General features: G+C 36.5%; 9 protein-coding genes and 1 non-coding gene across 10 annotated transcripts; 5 read left to right on the plus strand and 5 right to left on the minus strand.

Annotated features, from left to right (window-relative positions):
• Positions 1 to 10: 10 nt before the first annotated feature.
• Positions 11 to 3,526, minus strand: PDR1 (drug-responsive transcription factor PDR1; the record flags this gene model as incomplete). The annotated part of the gene is made up of 1 exon (XM_041552646.1): positions 11 to 3,526. The coding sequence occupies one exon, from the start codon at positions 3,524 to 3,526 to the stop codon at positions 11 to 13; it is 3,516 nt and encodes a 1,171-aa protein (XP_041408580.1).
• Positions 3,527 to 5,040: 1,514 nt separating this feature from the next.
• Positions 5,041 to 6,423, plus strand: ERG4 (delta(24(24(1)))-sterol reductase; the record flags this gene model as incomplete). Its single annotated transcript, XM_041552647.1, has 1 exon — positions 5,041 to 6,423. One exon carries the CDS (start codon positions 5,041 to 5,043, stop codon positions 6,421 to 6,423), a length of 1,383 nt encoding a protein of 460 aa, XP_041408581.1.
• Positions 6,424 to 6,508: 85 nt separating this feature from the next.
• SCL1 (proteasome core particle subunit alpha 1) lies at positions 6,509 to 7,273 on the minus strand (the record flags this gene model as incomplete). The annotated part of the gene is made up of 1 exon (XM_041552648.1): positions 6,509 to 7,273. One exon carries the CDS (start codon positions 7,271 to 7,273, stop codon positions 6,509 to 6,511), a length of 765 nt encoding a protein of 254 aa, XP_041408582.1.
• A 561-nt stretch (positions 7,274 to 7,834) lies between these two features.
• On the plus strand, positions 7,835 to 8,338 carry MPO1 (Mpo1p; the record flags this gene model as incomplete). The annotated part of the gene is made up of 1 exon (XM_041552649.1): positions 7,835 to 8,338. One exon carries the CDS (start codon positions 7,835 to 7,837, stop codon positions 8,336 to 8,338), a length of 504 nt encoding a protein of 167 aa, XP_041408583.1.
• Positions 8,339 to 8,485: 147 nt separating this feature from the next.
• Positions 8,486 to 9,661, plus strand: MCY1 (putative cysteine synthase; the record flags this gene model as incomplete). The annotated part of the gene is made up of 1 exon (XM_041552650.1): positions 8,486 to 9,661. The coding sequence occupies one exon, from the start codon at positions 8,486 to 8,488 to the stop codon at positions 9,659 to 9,661; it is 1,176 nt and encodes a 391-aa protein (XP_041408584.1).
• Positions 9,662 to 9,674: 13 nt separating this feature from the next.
• Positions 9,675 to 11,057, minus strand: ORC5 (origin recognition complex subunit 5; the record flags this gene model as incomplete). Its single annotated transcript, XM_041552651.1, has 1 exon — positions 9,675 to 11,057. One exon carries the CDS (start codon positions 11,055 to 11,057, stop codon positions 9,675 to 9,677), a length of 1,383 nt encoding a protein of 460 aa, XP_041408585.1.
• Positions 11,058 to 11,833: 776 nt separating this feature from the next.
• Positions 11,834 to 14,371, plus strand: MSB2 (Msb2p; the record flags this gene model as incomplete). The annotated part of the gene is made up of 1 exon (XM_041552652.1): positions 11,834 to 14,371. One exon carries the CDS (start codon positions 11,834 to 11,836, stop codon positions 14,369 to 14,371), a length of 2,538 nt encoding a protein of 845 aa, XP_041408586.1.
• A 363-nt stretch (positions 14,372 to 14,734) lies between these two features.
• Positions 14,735 to 15,598, minus strand: EAT1 (putative hydrolase; the record flags this gene model as incomplete). Its single annotated transcript, XM_041552653.1, has 1 exon — positions 14,735 to 15,598. The coding sequence occupies one exon, from the start codon at positions 15,596 to 15,598 to the stop codon at positions 14,735 to 14,737; it is 864 nt and encodes a 287-aa protein (XP_041408587.1).
• A 250-nt stretch (positions 15,599 to 15,848) lies between these two features.
• On the plus strand, positions 15,849 to 16,415 carry KABA2_11S02266 (uncharacterized protein; the record flags this gene model as incomplete). Its single annotated transcript, XM_041552654.1, has 1 exon — positions 15,849 to 16,415. The coding sequence occupies one exon, from the start codon at positions 15,849 to 15,851 to the stop codon at positions 16,413 to 16,415; it is 567 nt and encodes a 188-aa protein (XP_041408588.1).
• A 1,982-nt stretch (positions 16,416 to 18,397) lies between these two features.
• On the minus strand, positions 18,398 to 18,517 carry KABA2_11S02288. The gene is made up of 2 exons: positions 18,479 to 18,517; positions 18,398 to 18,442 (listed from the first exon to the last, which is right to left on the minus strand). It is a non-coding gene; the product is annotated as a tRNA-Leu (tRNA).

The following is an 18,517-nucleotide window of genomic DNA, read 5'->3' on the forward strand; positions in this document are numbered from 1 at the left end:
ATATGGACATCTAATTGAGGTTGTCGCCTTCTGGATACAAATCACTCCATAGGATATTATATATGCTACCAATATCACTGTTCACAAACTCGTCTAATGTCCCCAAGTTAAATGATGCCGCTAACGACCGTGGGCCTTGAGAGTTCATATTTTGCATATAGGCTTCGGAAGGATTACTGTTTTCTCCAAATGGGAACATTGAGCTTCTATGTCCTGGAGACATGTTTGGATTAACTCCAGGATGATCATGAACACCATTTGGTGGAATACCAAATCCGGTACCAGAATGACTGTAGGGTGGCATTGGCATGTTATTTAGCCCCTCTACTGGATGAGCAGAGTTTGACATATCAGGTGTAATCAAATTGGAAACTGGTACTACACCTCTATATCCAGTGTTTGGAATTGGCATACCGCCCATGGGTACTGAATTTGGATGAATTGGTGGAGGTGGTGTAGTGTTATGTGTCAAGGGACTAGCAAATACCATTGGAGGATGCATATTTATAGGTTCTGATCTTGAAGTTGGATGTTTGGATTTCTTATTTTGTTTTGCTTTAGTCTTTGCCTTACTCAAAAAGTTCGATTCTAACATTCTTCTTACATGCAAATGGAAACCAGATCTTTGAACAGGCATCAATAAATATTTGTAAGTTGGTGAAGAAATATCGATACAGCTTCTAAAGGTATCCACCAATTCTGGGGAGTTCTGTTGAAACCAAGTTAGCAATTCTTCCATTTCAATAGAATGTTGGTTCAAATATTGATGAACTAGAATACGACATGCCAAACATAAAAATGATAAATTTTTACAATATTCCCCGTATAACGAGGATTCTCTTACCTGTGGATAATTCTCATGCAAAGTTAGAATCCATAAACATCTTAGTTTATGTAATGCCAAGACCATAGACCTCAGATCATCTCTGGTAATCATTGCCTTTAATACGTCCGATTTAGTTATAAACAGGATGGTAACACAACGGAAGTACATGAATACCCTAATGAAAGAATAATCGTTTGTGACATTGCTTAAGAAAAGATTCATCCTATTCCATGAATAATAAATTTCGTGGAAAATATCAGCAACGGCAGTAAATTGAGGTTTTGTGTAAGGTGGTGAAGACAACCTTGCCTCTAAATTATCAATTGTCGAAAGGACAACAGAGAAATGGAATTCGAACGAACAACTAAACCTAGAGGCAGCATTAATCTCATCGTTATGATATACTTTATCGTTTAATACAGCCTCACCATTTGCATTACGTACACTGGACGCTAATTCGAATAATCTGGAACAATGATTACGTAATGCTTGCAATTTAGTCCTTAATAAGTCATATTCACCAACTAATTCTTGGAATAATCTACTTTTCACCAATGGTGGTACTGCTGTATTCCTGATGGAAGTATACTTTTCATTGTACAGTACATTGATTTGGAAATCACTTACCAATTGAATAATCCCTAGTCTACCGTAATGGACCAATGTATCAATGTCCATATTATCGAATGCAGATTCTAAATTGAATAAATGGACATTACGTACAAATGTCTTACTATCTAAAAATCCAATATCTCTAAATACAGGTGGTAATAAACAGGACATTATTGAATCGTTAATTGTGGAAGGTTCACCCAATGTAACAGATATTAACTTATCAAAATAATATAATCCCCACCAAATACGTCTTCTCCTTTCTGCATTGGCTTCATCTAATCCAACATAATATTCCCATCTATATAGACCCATTTTTAATGCTCTATTCACTGCAGCATCCATCAACAACGTGGCACTATAGTAATCATAAGAAGCCAATTGCTTGTCGACCAATGATAGCAACAACTCCACATAATCGATACTTCGAGGTGATTTATAATAGAAGAATTGGGTTTCATTATAATATTGATAACACAATGGGAATAATAATTGTTCAGTCTCCGAAAAAAATAACAATTTTTGAATTACCTGATTTGAGAATGTAGGAACTTTATTTTCAAGACGTAATGTACAAGAAGTCATCTCTACCATGAAGGACTCATAAGCTGTTTTAAATTCATTAAATATTTTTAATAACAATTGGAAAATTGTCAATGGATCTCCAATATTATCTAATAACATCTCCGAGGTGACTCCTGATATTTCATATACAAATGGTTGTGGGAATCTCCTTATGAACTGAACAATTGTGTTACGTTTACTAGATGAGGCACTCCCTGTACTACCATTAGTTCCCACGCCATGAACACCATTACCACCGCCAATAGTGAAACCACCTGATGGTCCAGGTGAAGGTGTCATAATTGGTGCATCAGGACTTTGAGGCATCGCCGGTAAACTCTTTCTACTGGAATAATTATCAAGAGGATTAGCAATAAGACTCTTCCCTTCATTCAATTGAATAAAACACATATCAAAATATCTTAGAATCAAATACAGAGTCTCTTTCACTTGACGTTTAATTTGTCCATTATTTCTGCGTAAATGATCTAAACAAGCGTAACCAATACCTCTAAATGAAATAGCTTGAAATGGTGAATATAAACCAAACATTTCAGTAATTAAAGGTTCTTCAGATTCAAATTGTGTAGTCTTTTCTTTTGTTTTATTATTTTTAACAGTTGAATCTGACCAAATAGCAAACCGCGTTAAACAAACACGATCGGTATATTTATTACGTAATAAGGATGTTTCTAAGGATTTTTCAGAAGCAGGTGATGTACGTTTCTGATGACTCTTCTCTAAGAATGCAGGCATATCAAGTTGAGGTTTACAACTATCTACAAGTTCATTAATTTGATTTGTGATTTTCTCTATACTTTGAGAAATTGATTGGTCTTGGAATGTAATACTTTTCAATGACTCCAACGCTGTAGCTAATGAATTAATTTTCATTTGAAATGCAATGTCATCCTGATATAATTGATTATTCCCTGTTATTAAGGGTGGAACTTGTGTTATAAAATCTGCTACATGTGGATATTTTGGAATTGCAGATGGACTCCTAGAGTTACCACCGTTTGTAGTATTAATCTCCGTAGTTGGATTCATATGGGATTTAATATCATTTGTGAGATTCTGTTTATTATTATAAAAAGTCGGAGATTGTAATGTAGATTCTGGTAGATGCATAGTGTTACTAGCATTCATATAAGGAACAGAAGTAGGTGCCGGGAGTGATTTACCATCTTCCTGTGATATATCTCCTACAGTACCATTACTATTGTTGTTTCTTATGTTACTCGTATTGTCGACTGAATCAATGTCATCATCACCATCATCATCATTGTTTTGTATAGTAGTATCTTGTAATGCTTTATTTGATAAAGTAATTGGTATATGCATTCGAATCTTCTTTGCACGACCACGTTTAGCTGTTGAAGATCTTGCAGAATATATACATGGACATGAATAAGCTTCACAAGTAGAACATGGTTGTTTCCCAGTACACCGTAATTTTCTTTTTCGACAATTGTCACAGGCTTTTCTAACTTTTGTTCTCAGTTTATCGATCTTATCAGGCATAATGAATGGCTGTGTAAGTGTGGTCCTAGGGAAAGAAAGTTTGTTATTGTTACTACTTATTATTATTATTAAGTAAAAGCCAAAGAGAACTAATCAGTTATTTAGTAATTGAAGTGATGAGGTTTAGTAATATCGATTAAAATAGGGATGCAAAGTTAATCGATAAAGAGGAAAAATTAAAAAAGAAAGAAAAATTAGCAAGCAAATCCAGTCGATGCACTTTAACTTTAACAACTCCACCTGCGTATAATACAATTTTTGTTCTATTCTTCATGTAATGAAAAACATGAAAAAAATAAAAGCCAAATCAACTGATACTATCGTTACTAAAGAAAGAACCACATTTGTTTTTTGCCGATTTGTAGATCCCTGCCTTCCCATTGTAATCGAAAAGCCAATAAAAAACACTTTTTAATTCCGCGGATCTTTTCAGGTTTTGAAAAAAGTATGCGTTACCCTACTCTAGCGTCGATTGGAGCACGTGACTATGGGATTTTTACCGCCACTCTACCACCACCACAACTAAAGAGAAGAAGAATAATCTTGAATCAATAATCTAATAAAAGTATGTTATATCGGTAATTGAGCAATAGAAGACATTGCAAATAGACTCTGTCCCTGAGGTAGTTTGATTATACTTTGAGGGCTGGGCTCTTAAAAGCTTGATATATGTCTCATTCAATGCGGTATGAATGATACAGATCATCTCATGATATGCTTGTGCAGAAGGGGAAAGGCACACGAAAATATATGCCACCAGAAAGTTACGACAGTATTTACTTTTGCTTTCTTTATATATAAATAATTTATTTTCTCCGTTAGCCGCCGAACCTTTGGCTCTCCCGATGTATAAATCCTCCGACACATCAAGAAACAAAAGTGAGAAAAAGACGAACTCTTCAAGGGAACCACACAAGAAACCATTACTCAATAAGTCAACTACATACACACTGACAGTTCATGTAACTGAACCAATCCATACAGCAAGGAAAGGTCACTTCCACCAAGTAAAATTCTACATATATATTACTTAACGCATTTTTCTTTTTCATTTTATGCTGAAAATATTCAAAAAAAAAATTATAAGGTGGTGGTAACAGTAAGGATGCCATATCCTGATAAGAGCCCGTTCCAAACATTGACGACATAAAGGAGAAACCGAAGTCCACTTCTCTCTTCTTTGTCCATTATTAGCATATTTGCACGCCTCAAGCTGTTCTTCCAACGCGAGACGCAAATAGCGAGGGAGCTATCGGAATGAATTCAAGGAGAAAAAGTGCATGCTACCGTAAACGAACGATTTATGCATCTCTCTCGTATAATAAACAAACCAATAATCCTGAAACTTTGACAGAACTGCAACACTCTCTCATATATATATATATATATATGTGTACTTGTTTCTTACAATTTTTATAAATCTGTCTTTGTTCGAGAGTACCCTTCTCTATCAGTATTCTTCGATTGTACAAGGAGACTATCTTCGTCATACAATTTAACAAAGTGAACAAACAATGTCTGAGAAGACCGAAAGGAAGAAAGAATTTTTACCTCAAGGTAAATATTTGAAACCTGATGAAATCGAATATGAATTCGGTGGTGTTCCAGGTGTTATCGGGATGCTGATTGGGTTCCCAGCATTGATGTATTATATGTGGATATGTGCAGAATTTTATGATGGTCAAATCGCTTTACCAAAGGCCAACGAAACTTGGTCACATTTTATCTCTACATTATACGATATAATCATTAAACATGCGGCACCAACTCGCTACATTTGGACTGTCTTCATGACATTTTGGTTATTTCAAATCGTCTTTTATTATACTCTACCAGGTATTTGGACGAAAGGTCAACCTTTAACTCATTTGAAAGGGAAGCAACTACCTTATTATTGTAACGCCATGTGGACACTTTATGTAAGCACCGCATTGGTTCTAACGCTGCATTTCACCGGTATTTTCAAATTGTACACTATCATTGATAATTTTGGCCAAATCATGACATGTGCTATAATCTCTGGGTTTTCATTTTCTATCGGGTTATACCTATGGACTTTGTTCATCAGCGGAGATTACCATCGTATGACTGGGAACCATCTATACGATTTCTTCATGGGTGCACCATTGAATCCACGTTGGGGGATTCTGGATTTGAAGATGTTCTTCGAAGTAAGATTGCCTTGGTTCACTCTATATTTCATTACCTTGGGTGCGTGTTTGAAACAATACGAGACATACGGTTACATTTCACCTCAATTGGGTGTAGTCATGCTCGCTCATTGGCTTTATGCAAACGCCTGCGCTAAAGGTGAAGAATTGATTGTTCCAACTTGGGACATGGCTTATGAAAAGTTCGGATTCATGTTGATCTTCTGGAATATTGCAGGTGTGCCATACACTTACTGTCATTGTACTTTATATCTGTATTACCATGACCCATCACAATACCAATGGTCCTGGCAATACAACCTGGCATTGTATGTAGTGCTGCTGAGTGCTTATTATTTCTTCGATACTACTAATGCGCAAAAGAATTCTTTCAGAAAACAAATGTCTGGGGATAAGACTGTTCGTAAGACTTTCCCATTCCTACCATATCAAATATTGAAGGATCCAAAATATATCACTACAAAGGATGGCTCATATTTATTGATCGATGGATGGTACACTTGGGCTCGTAAGATTCATTACACAGCCGATTGGACCCAATCCTTGATCTGGGCATTGTCCTGTGGATTCAATTCTCCTTTCCCATGGTTCTTCCCAGTCTTTTTCTTTATTGTATTGACTCATAGAGCAGCAAGAGATACAGCTAAATGTAAGAAGAAGTACGGTGCCGATTGGGATGAATACGTTAAACATTGTCCATACTTGTTCATACCATATGTCTTTTAAAAAAACAGAGATCATATGATATTCTTTTTAATGTATATGTATATATATATAAAATAATAATATTTGTTTATTTATTTATTTAGTCTTAATCTTGTTCGGCAATGGCGACTAATCTTTCCTCAATTTCATCTGTAGTTAAAGTGAAAAACTTATTTTCAATAGCCACACCGACTTCAATATCCTTATTAGTGAACTCTGTCCCCAATGAATCAATCAATTGTGTAATGGCGAACTCTACAGTCTTCTCCCATGTATCTTCATCCAATCCATCCTGTGTTCCTAAACGTTTCTTAAATGCATTCTCCAACGACGTAGTGATCTCCTGTTGCTTAGGACCTGTTGCGGTGGCTTTATAACCGACAAAGTAGCCTGCAGGATCAGTCTTGTAAATCACAGGTCCTTGTTCTTCATCCATAGCAATAAACGTCAATACAACACCTAATGGTCTCATATATGCACGCTGCGTATACACTTGAGCAATATTAGCCATTCTCTTCGCAAGCACGTCACATGGCATATCGTACCCATATTTGTAACGGAATTCGGCTGTTTCCGATTTAGCTCTTATAGCAGCATTTCGAGCATCAGGAATTGGCCCATTGACTAACATCCCAATATGTGAAGAAATCTTGAAAATATATGATACTGTAGCAGGATCCAATAACTTGTCTGGCACTTTCTTTTGGTTCACCACCACACTACAGTTCTTACTACGAACTGCAATGGAATTCAGGTTCGTTTGATTAGTTGCTTTAAATGCATATTCAACTTGAAATAATCTACCTTCAGGGGAAAAAATCGTAATATGTCTGTCGTAACCAGCGGCAGAAGCAGCAGCTGCACCGGACATTTCTCAAGTAGTATACGGAGTATGTAAAATCGATAGAAGCAATTGAACTAGTAACCTACCTCTTGTTCTTCTTGTTCTTTCTTTCACGTTCAACTCAAACTTATATACTTCAAAGGGTGGCAAATCTATCTCTTTCTCTTATAGCGTTTCTTTTATAAAAATTCAGTGTGATTTTTCTGGGTGGTCGAAGAGCTCCTTTCGCGCCTCTCTGCGGACAGTTCTGAGTGCTGTGTGGAGGTGTTACCCTCAGCGAGGAAGAACAAAGCCCTACTTTCAGGGTTTGCCACACTTACAGTTAAACATCGATACTTGAAGGGATAAATATATCAATTCAAACAGCCAGTGAGATGTCCAGGTCAGTAACAGCTGTTTTGGGTTCTTGCTGTATGTTTCCCTTGCATTGCATGCCTTGGCCTGGGGTCGCTCCGCAATCTCCGCCTGTATTCATTCATATATAAAGGGAGGGGAGGGAGGGGGAGACTGAAGAACACTTGTTCCCTTCCAGGATTCAGATATTTACAGAAGTAGAAACAAGAGAGGATATCTGTATTTGCCATCGACATGAAGCATTCGTTGTTGGACTTACGCTCACAATTGCGGTTTTACAAGTTTTATCATCATAATGACACAAATGTCGCCATCCACGCAGTGTTTGTCCCAACGATTCTGGTGACCAGTGCGTCACTGCTACACCGTTTCACTCTATATAAATCTATTACACTGACACATGTATTAACTGTAGGCTATGCTGTGTTCTATTGTTTACTATCTCTGCCTGTTGGTATGATGGCCAGTGCATTATTGATACTGTTGAATGTTGCATTGGATAAGAAGTGGCTGAATACTACACAGAGCCAAGACACGGGTATATTTGTTTTGAGTTGGATATGCCAATTCATAGGACATGGTGTGTTCGAACGTAGGAAACCTGCACTGCTGGACAATTTGGTGCAGAGTCTTGTATTGGCACCATATTTTATTTTATTCGAATTCTTATTTAAATTAGGTCTTTATAAGGATTTAAATCAACAATTAAAGCAGGACATCGCGACGATTTCTAAGTGAAAGCAAAAAAAATTGTGAATATTTGAAAATATTGCAACCACCACCACAACTACATACACACACATATATATTCTATAACTATTAGTTTTGCTAATTATATAAACGATCAAACTTCATCCCTGGGGCAAAGGAACGAACGTAATAACGATGACGACAGAACGTAACATAGACTGGAAAACATGCATTGCCATGGGATCTGTTGCCACTACAATGTTTACATTGTATAAACTATATAAACAACAGAATACCCAGACTCCTAAAGCTGTGTCTGGTGTGGAACAACTGATAGGGAACACTCCACTGGTTGAAATTCCATCTCTATCAAACCATACAAATAGTAAAATCTATGCAAAGTTAGAATTAGCTAATCCTGCAGGGTCTGCCAAGGATCGTGTGGCATTGAATATTATATTGACAGCAGAGAAACAGGGACTCTTGATACGAGGTGAGCCCGGGTGGGTCTTTGAAGGTACGAGTGGCTCTACAGGGATCTCTATTGCCATGATTTGTAACGCATTAGGTTATAGAGCACATATATCATTACCTGATGATACATCATTAGAGAAAATGGCATTGCTAGAGAGTCTTGGCGCCGTTGTGAATCCAGTGAAGCCTGCTAGTATTGTTGATCCTGATCAATATGTGAATGCTGCAAAGAAAGCATGTAATGAGATGATAACGAAAAATGGAGTGAAAGCAGTCTTCGCAGATCAATTTGAAAATGAAGCTAATTGGCGTGTTCATTTCGAGACAACAGGCCCCGAAATCTATCAGCAAATGGATGGTCACATTGATGGGTTTATTGCTGGGTGTGGTACAGGTGGTACAATCACAGGTGTGGCTCGTTATTTAAAGGAGAAACGTGGTCTTACACAGTTACATGTAGTGTTAGGAGACCCCCAGGGATCTGGATTCTATCATCGGATCAACCATGGCGTAATGTACGATACTGTGGAGAAAGAAGGTACACGTCGTAGACATCAAGTAGACACAATCGTGGAAGGTGTGGGCTTGAATCGTATCACTGCAAATTTCTCCCATGGTGAGACACGAATCGATGAAGCTGTCAGAGTCAGTGATGATCAAGCTATCAAGATGGCGAAATATTTGTCTGTGAACGATGGGTTGTTTGTTGGTAGTAGTACTGCGATCAATGCCGTGGTGGCCGTTAAGGTTGCTGAACAATTACAAGCTCAAGGGTTAACGTGTCCTAGGATTGTAATCATTGCATGTGACAGTGGATCTCGCCATTTATCGAAGTTCTGGAAAGTCGCTAAGGATATCGATCGAGACATCTCACTTGATGAAGTCATGCAGGATTAAATATATATTTAGTTTATATAGCTATATCTGAGAAATATTGTTGAATATCGAAATCGACTGAGCTTGCGATCTCCAAGATGATTTCCCATGCAACGTTAACTCTCCATCGAACTTTTGCACTTAACAAGTCCACATTGACACTCATCGTGGATGTTGCTAACCATTTCAACGAATACAATTCTGCGATGGTTTGGAACACTTCGATATTTGGACGAATGTAGGGTTCTTGCAACAATTGTTCCAACGATCCTCGTCCTTTCTTTGCATCGTTACCATTATCACTGTCATCAAGTGGATATATTGCCTGGAAAATGGCAAGCAATCTCTCTAAAGAAAATGTTGCAGCTTGTCTATGAGTCGGGTTCTCTTCAAGTTGCTTTCTTCTACCGTATGAAGCTCTACCGGATTTAATACCGGCTTTCCTTGAAAATAACGATGGATCGTACCTTGGATTTGTATAGGAGCAGAAATAGGCAGCAATCAGAATGTACCTTGCTATTTTTGACAATTCATGTTCTACACCATTGTTTGCACTCTGGTCCTCGCCGTCATCTTTATTCAATGGTTCATCGACAAATGTAAACAAGTGTCTAGCACGCCTATATAAAGTGGCTGAATCCTTTAAAGTTTCGTTGTCCAAAAACGCAATATATTGAGGCCATTTCAAATCTATAATATCATTGATTGCCGAGATGTTACTCCCTGTATATGAATAGAAACTTTGCAGTATCAATTGAATAAAATTCTCGATAACTTCTACACCCGAAGTATTACTGTTGTTATATTGTGATGATAAATCTCGGGATCTTGATATACATAATATTTTTAACAGTTGTTGTTGAGTATACCTTGGAAACACTACTGTCGGGATAACAAAATTAGAATATCTATGTACGAAGTAAGAATCCCTTATTACAAATACACATTTCAAATGTCCTGTACTGATCTGTTCATGTAATTTCAAAAATACTAGTAATAGAGAAGCATCTATATCCTGTAACAGATCAAACCCGTCGAATACAATATGAACAGTGCTGCATACGGCAGAGTAATGAGACATGACGATATTCAAATCTTTCACTAAACCAAAATAGTCTTCTACTTGTAAAGGGTCTAAAGCCGGAGGAGCGCCGATTTGAGGAAATTTCAAAATCAAAGTTTGCTGAATGACTCTCGAAGTGGCTTGGATCAAGGACTTCCACGTCACCAGCTCACTGGGCCTTATAGTAGCATGCACAATATCGTTAGATGAAGCCGACAATATCGAATTCAGAGTTGTTGTCTTACCTGTTCCCGAGGGACCCAATAATATTACATTCGGTGGAGTCAAAGTGTGATCATTAGAAATAAACGATTTCAAGGACGTCTCCTGGTACTCCCGAAACAGTGTGGACATAACGAAGAGCAGTGTATACTAGCTTACTTGTATGGTTGTGTCCATTGAATCAGTGATAGATGGTTGTTGTTGTAGTGATGATTATCAAATAGAGGTAAAAAGCAATAATTTTTCACTTATCTGCGGAACTGCAAGCCCTAACAGGTAAACATTAGGGCTTGCAAGTTCTGCAGATCACGTGACACACGCACCTCACCCACACACCACACTGATCCGCCCGCATTTCGCGTTTCGCACAGAACACACCGCACGACATCCGCCGTGACGTCAGATCCGGGCGCAAAGACCAATTTCCCGATTCGGCAACACCCGTGCACCGCGCCTTCCCCATGATAAGTCCAGACTCAAATCGCTTGTTGAGTTTCGCTCCCGCCGCTTTTCGCTCACCGCTGCCACTGCAAAAGACGTGAAAAGCAGAAAATTTCAGTTCAAAGTTGCGACAACTCACTGCTCGTTTCAGTTGAAAGAGTTTTTGCCAGATTGGGATGGGTTGATGCACTCTCCATTGGACTTGGCTTGGGCTGGATTAGATTGGATCAATTTGACACACATGCATATATATAAGTAAACATTTGTAATTTCGATATATATAGCAAGTTGCAAGACTCAACCACCCTCGATCCTTCCTTCATTCTCGATAGATAGATAATAGTATACCACTTTATTAATAGTAGTAATATAACACTATATCCTATACACTCGGTGTATATCCATTCTTTTAATCATTCAAATTTCATTTTACTACTATTCGAAATCGGAATAAAGTATACTAGATTATGTGGTTTAATTTGGAATATACCCTTTGGGTATACCTAATTTTTATTAGCAATAGCCTGACTGTTATGGCTCTGCCAATGAAAGAATATTCAAATTCAACAAATCCGATAAGTACAATTGCAACCAGTGAGAATACTCCCGTGACTTCGGTTGCTACTACAGCAGTAGCTGCAACTACATCGTCAGGCAGTTCGGGCTTTTTTGATAATATTATTGGACATATCGTTAGTGGCATAGATTCAAATATTGAAAATTTTCAATCACAATTTAGAGGCGGTAGTAATTCTATTCAGACTCAGTCAAATCCAAATTCAAATTCGATTTCAAATGCTGATACAAGTATTTATACCGTAGCTCCAACAAATACAGCAAGCTATGTTGCATCGTCGTCTCAAGATTTCGACACTTCAGTTTATGCTATATCCACTCAAAGTAGTAGCAGAAATCTGTTCGTCTCGAGCCCGTGGGTATCTGCTCCTGCTTCTTCTCCTTTTTCTCCTTTTTCGTCCTCTTCTACTGCTCAAACTACTGTGAGCGTAGTTATTCCATTTACTACTACTCCATCAACCAACACTGATGTGATGACCGTTTCTTCAAGTACTTCTTCATCTCTGGATATTTTAACTACAGAAACTGCTGAAATGAAGACTTCACCATCATCTACTTCTACTCCGATTATTAGTTCATCTTCTTCTGTGATAGTAATAGTACCATCTTCCTCCTCGGCTATCGAACCCGTCACTACTTCAGCTGCAGCATTGTTGACCAGTTCTATCCCTAAAGTCGTAGTTACATCCTCGCCTGTTACATCTTCTTCCCTTTCCTCCTCCTCATCCTCCTCCTCCTCCTCATCTTCTATTATAATACCTATCACCACCTCAATCGCTGAAATTATAATTCCATCCTCCAGTTCTACCTCCTCCTCCTCTACTGTGGAACCTATAACTACTTTGACTCCAATAATGACTACTCCTTCTACAACCTCTTCTTCTTCCACTACTTCAACTATCATCATACCTCAAACTACTTCCATTGAACAAATCCCATCGACTTCCTCCTCCTCTTCTTCTATTATAGAAGAAACACCTGTCACTACGGTATCTTTACCACCAATAACTACTTCTACTTCATTGCTACAATTAACCACTTCTACAGTACATACCTCTTCTTCTTCTTCTGTCGAAGAATACACTTTCACTCCTGTTACTTCAACCCAATCAAGTCACATTTCTGAAATTCACACTACAACTACTGTTCAACCTGTGAAATCAATCCCATCCTCCTCCTCTTCCTCTTCCTCCTCCTCCTCCTCCTCCTCGACTTTTTCTACACCTGTGGTTATTGTACCAGCACCAGTCGTCACTTCTTCCTCTTCTTCTACCACCACTATGGGACCAGACTGGTGGGTTCCAACTCAAATTATTACTTATTCAGAGGCATCGGATGCTTTAACAGCAACTATTGCAACTACAGTTTCGACTTCATCATATACAGTTCCATCAGGTTTACCGCAAGCTATTTCAGGTGACTCTTCAGACACTTCTTCTACCACTGTGGACGATAATGATGAAAACACTGCATTAGAATCTGATTATACTTTAATCACAATTGGGTTTTTAAAGGCCTTAAACTATGAATTTTTAGTGAAGTCCCCCCAATCAGCTGCTCAAATCTTTTCTTTCTTACCAAAGACTCTATATACTCCATTAGGTGTTGAAGATAATAATATTACAGTGAGTCAATTATTACCATATTTTGAAGAAGGTAAAGATTATACTGTGACTATTGCACAAGTTTATTTCCCAATTAGTCAAATTAAGAATTTGCAAACTGCAATTAACGACACTTCAAGTGCATTATATACCGAAAATGAAAGTACTGAACAGACTTTGGCTTACTTGATCGATAGATCAATTCCAATTACGGGACTTTCTCTGTCGGCCTCAATTTCATCCGATTCTTCATCTTCTTCCTCTTCTGATACCAGTTCGGCCGCCTCGTCCTCGTCCTCATCTTCTTCGTCCTCATCTTCTACTGATGGTGATGATTCTGGAGAATATGGTACTTTGGAATACACTGGTAAGACTACATCTACTTCTGATGGATCCTCTGGTTCAAGATTATCAAAGAAGAAAATCATTGCTATTGTTGTCGTCGTTGTCGTCTGTAGTGTCATCTATTTAATTGCTATGGGCTATATGATCAGACGCTACATTAAACATATTAGAAACAGACCTGTCATCCAATTACCAATTGAAGACACAGAAGATATGACCTCTCAATATAGTGGTAGTAACAACAATAATTCACATGGATTCAGTGAAAAGTCTTTAAGCAACGGCTCTCAAGGTGATAATGAAGATGTTGTCTCTATGAGAATCAACGAATGGATGAATGAAGCTCATTTTGGCAAAAATGAACATACTTTGAACGATTATCAAGCTGAACAAGTTATACAGATCGTTCGTGACATTGGTAGACCAAAGATCTCTAGACCAATCGCATCCGAAAACTCCTTGGGCTGGAACGACATATAATAAATCATTCTGTCCAATGATGTTGTTTTCTTCTTTTGCATAATTATATTATTTTAATACCCCTTCCCATTCCTCCCCATTTCATTTTATCTTCTACTTGTTTAGCTTTTGAGCTATCCACATACTTATATTATTACAATTATTATTTTGATACCCACATTCTTTTTTTAGCTTTTTTTAGGCAATATTTTGGCCTGGTCTTACCTATATTATTACTTATTTCATTTCATTAATGAACAATTTTAGAGAGATACTATACCCCCTATCTATCTACCGATAACTTTATTTCTCGTCATATATATATATATGTATTTATAATTAATTTTAATTTCGATACCTCCAATGACTCTAAATTATTTTAATTTATTCAGACTTTAAAAAGTTAATAATACTTTCAACACATCTGTCGTACTCTTCAAAGATTAGATTGTGTGAAGTATTAAACTCTTGCACTTGAGCATTTGGAAACACTTTGCGAATAAGATTATAGTCACTATCCACCATGCATGATTTCAATCCTCTTTGTACTAGTAATTCCACTGATCCATTACTTGCATCCATATCGTTAGTTATTTCCCATTTTTTCATATCTTCAACAACATTGGGAAATTCTTGAACTGGTAAATAATACTCAATTAATTTATTATTCTTAGACACATAATTACACTCCTGACGTAGAAATCCACCACCGAAATATATCCCTAATAAGTCAATGCATTTATTTCTCCATTGAATTCCACCTCTTTTGATTCGGAGTTGCCCAGATGCAATTTCGTTAATCAATTTCCAATTGTTATTCAATTCAACAGGTAACGTAGGAGTTGTATAAGGCGGAACATCTATGGCAACCACTCTACGCACTCGGTCCTTCAAAGATTTGTTTAGAGCTAACATCATTGCAATTCTACCTCCCATAGAATAACCAACAAAATCAATGGGCCGACCCTTGGGAACTTTTGTATCAATAAAATGCAACATATCTTTAGTGAAAGCTGGATACGTCATTGGATGTGCCTGTGGTGAATCACCATGATCTCGAATATCCACAGTAAATATGTCGGTATTAAGATGAGGTGATATAGATCGATTGACTGAATGGAATGTCACTTTAGATCCTAGAAATCCATGAATATTAATCAAGACAGGTTTATGGGGACCTGGCAATTGAGGTTTTATATGGGTGAAAAATAGATCAACTACCTCTTTAGTGGGCAGTTTCTTGGACATTTGTAATGTTGCTATTGTTATTCAGATCTTTAATTGAATATACAACTGGACTCATCGGTTCCATCTATGCTCTTCCCTTATAGAAGCATTTTTCCAATATTTCGCCTCGATGTTGATAAGGCAACAAATAACAGAATGATCCGTTTATTCAAATATATATATCATTACTTAAAGAAACGATCTGATTGGATGTAAACATCAAACACTATAATAATCTACAAGAAGGTAGAAGTTATACGTATCTTCAAACATGGTGAGGTTTAGGAAGTTGAACGGTGGTCTATGGGGCAATGAAGAACAACTAAATGAAACCGCTGAGGACGAAGATTTTGGTATCCTCATGGATGAAGATGATCAGGATAACCTTATAGAGAAACTTGAAAGAAGAAATTATCGCGATCGTGAAGCAAGTATACAAATATTGGGTCTATTATTGCTAGTGTGTGCGGGTATCTTTCTAATAATTGCAACAAGGGTCAACTCTAGAGATATTGCATCGATGGTATTGGCAGGTGTTCCATCCATGATCTGTTCGTGGATGACGTTACGTTACAATTTAGTCAATGATTATTGTCTTTTCAAAAAAATTAAACTATATATTAATGGAAGAAATATTGATATTCTTAATTACACAATTCTTATTCTTATTTCGTGGATCAGTTTGAATGAATTTGAAGGTCGGTGGCAATTGCAACTATTGTTTCAAATTCCTTTATTATTGAAAATTACAACAATTATTATGAAAAGATGGTCCCTAGAATTGGATCAGGAGTTTGATACATTACGGAGACTCAAGTACAAATATAAAAGTGCATGATAATTTTAATACTTTTTAAATAAAGATGCAGGAAACAATAAAATGGAACAATTTCATTCAACTTGATGTAGACTATTCGATTTTCTTTCTAACAAATAGGAAAAAGGGATATGTGTAAACTTTGCTTGCATTGGAAAACACAATTGGAATAGCATACCATAACGATTTTATATTAACCGAGTCTTATCTGGCATTGAATTGACTGGGTATCCTGAAATATACATCACATATTAGACAGATAATAAACTTTGAATAATAGTCATGTTTTTATTAATAGGGTGGATAAGATGAGTCTGTGAATGACAATATCATACGAAGGTTTAAACCAAAACTTAATTTATTACGGTATATGTGTTAAGATCGGCTAACGTCAAGTGTAGAAGAGTTTATCAATTTCAATAATGAATTATCCATATTGACAATGAAGTTTCCCTTCCTGTTTTCTTTCTGTGTTTCGTTGTACTCGTTGGGTGAGTTACCTGAATTCTTCTTTTAGAATGAAAATGCAGACATTTTCATTTATCAATAAATATATATATATCTAGTGATAAAAAATGCTTTTTAATTATTTTATTGTAGTAATGTTTGATAATATTTTTAATGACTTTACAATTATTTATACTAAATATAGTAGAAAATTAATAATAAGAGTGTTTTTGACTATAGTTACGATAAAGGTCTAGTTGGTCTTATGAGAAAATATCAATCCGGTGTGACACGACTAATTCTATTTTATATCTACTCTTCTACTTCATAGTCAACAAATACACACATATTTTAGAAATTTACATATATGTAAAAATAATCATTGGATATTAAATATATATAGTTTTTGGTTTAAAAGCCAGTTAAACAAGATTTGTTTCTTGATACTTATGTGATATAAGGTCGTTGATAGAACGGTAAAATATTTTTTGTTGTTCATGAGGATTCACAAGTATTACTTTTAAAGTATAAACTAAATTAAAAATGAGATTCATAAAAGCCTAATATTATACCAAATGATTATCTAAATATATAAAATTAAAATCATCAAAAGATAAGAAAGAGAAGGGGTTCCAACGGGCAGATTCGCACCAAGAAATGGGAGACCAAGGGAGAAAACTTTGGGGGAAATGGAACAAGTTCCAGGAAACGCAGGTTAGCTGAGGACTGGTATTTCTATCCTCTTGTACGAACAACCTTAGCACGTCACAAAATGATCTCGATAATTTTGGAAAACGAATTCTGCCATACAAAACTCTGCCCGAGCTTCAATTTTTGAGAAGTCACCCTGACCAGGAACTCAGGACTGCAGAAATAAATAGTTGACTGGTATTATTCTCATGGATCATTGGAGAGAAGAACCGTCTCCGGTTTTGAAAACTGGGGATGGATTCTGGGTATCCAGAGATAATTTACTAAGTATATACGAATCGTTATTTACATATAAATTTAGAAGAAAAAAATAGTACTTCGATCGCCATACAATTAGAGGTGAATAACAAATACAGTTACATTTAAATAAATATTCTTAAAATATATACTTAATTTAGTGAACATGTCTTGAATGGGAAATTCTCCTTTAGTACAATCATTTATGATTTTTCCATTCATATGTAGAATGCTTGCTATATCCATAAGTCGAATAATCCCACTGTAATGGAACAAAAGTCTACATTGTACAAGATAATGTTGTATATATATATACAGCAGTACATTCCAATTTCTAAAAGTGTACCAGCTATTTTACTCCTTCACAGGAATAGAGAAAATTGTAGTCGTTTTTGAAGAGTAGTTATATTTCTATATAACTATCCATTAAAATAACAAAAAAAAAAGAGTTTTAACCTGTGCAATCCCAATAAAGTTTCCAATCCAAAGGAAGAAAACTTTAGGACAAAGGGAGTAATTTTCAAAAAAGTATTAAGAACTAAGAAGTATTACTATCGTAACCACTTCTGAGATTTGACGTGATTTGGAAAAATCAATTCTTAAAAAATTGGTTGCTAAGAGATTCGAACTCTTGCATCTTACGATACCTGAGTATTCCTAGCTGAATGCTAGTTAAGAATCCGAAGATATCTTGAATCAGGCGCCTTAGACCGCTCGGCCAAACAACC

This window comes from Maudiozyma barnettii (genome assembly GCF_903064755.1).
Source record: "Maudiozyma barnettii strain CLIB 1767 genome assembly, contig: KABA2_11, whole genome shotgun sequence".
In the NCBI taxonomy this organism is placed as follows: domain Eukaryota; kingdom Fungi; phylum Ascomycota; class Saccharomycetes; order Saccharomycetales; family Saccharomycetaceae; genus Maudiozyma; species Maudiozyma barnettii.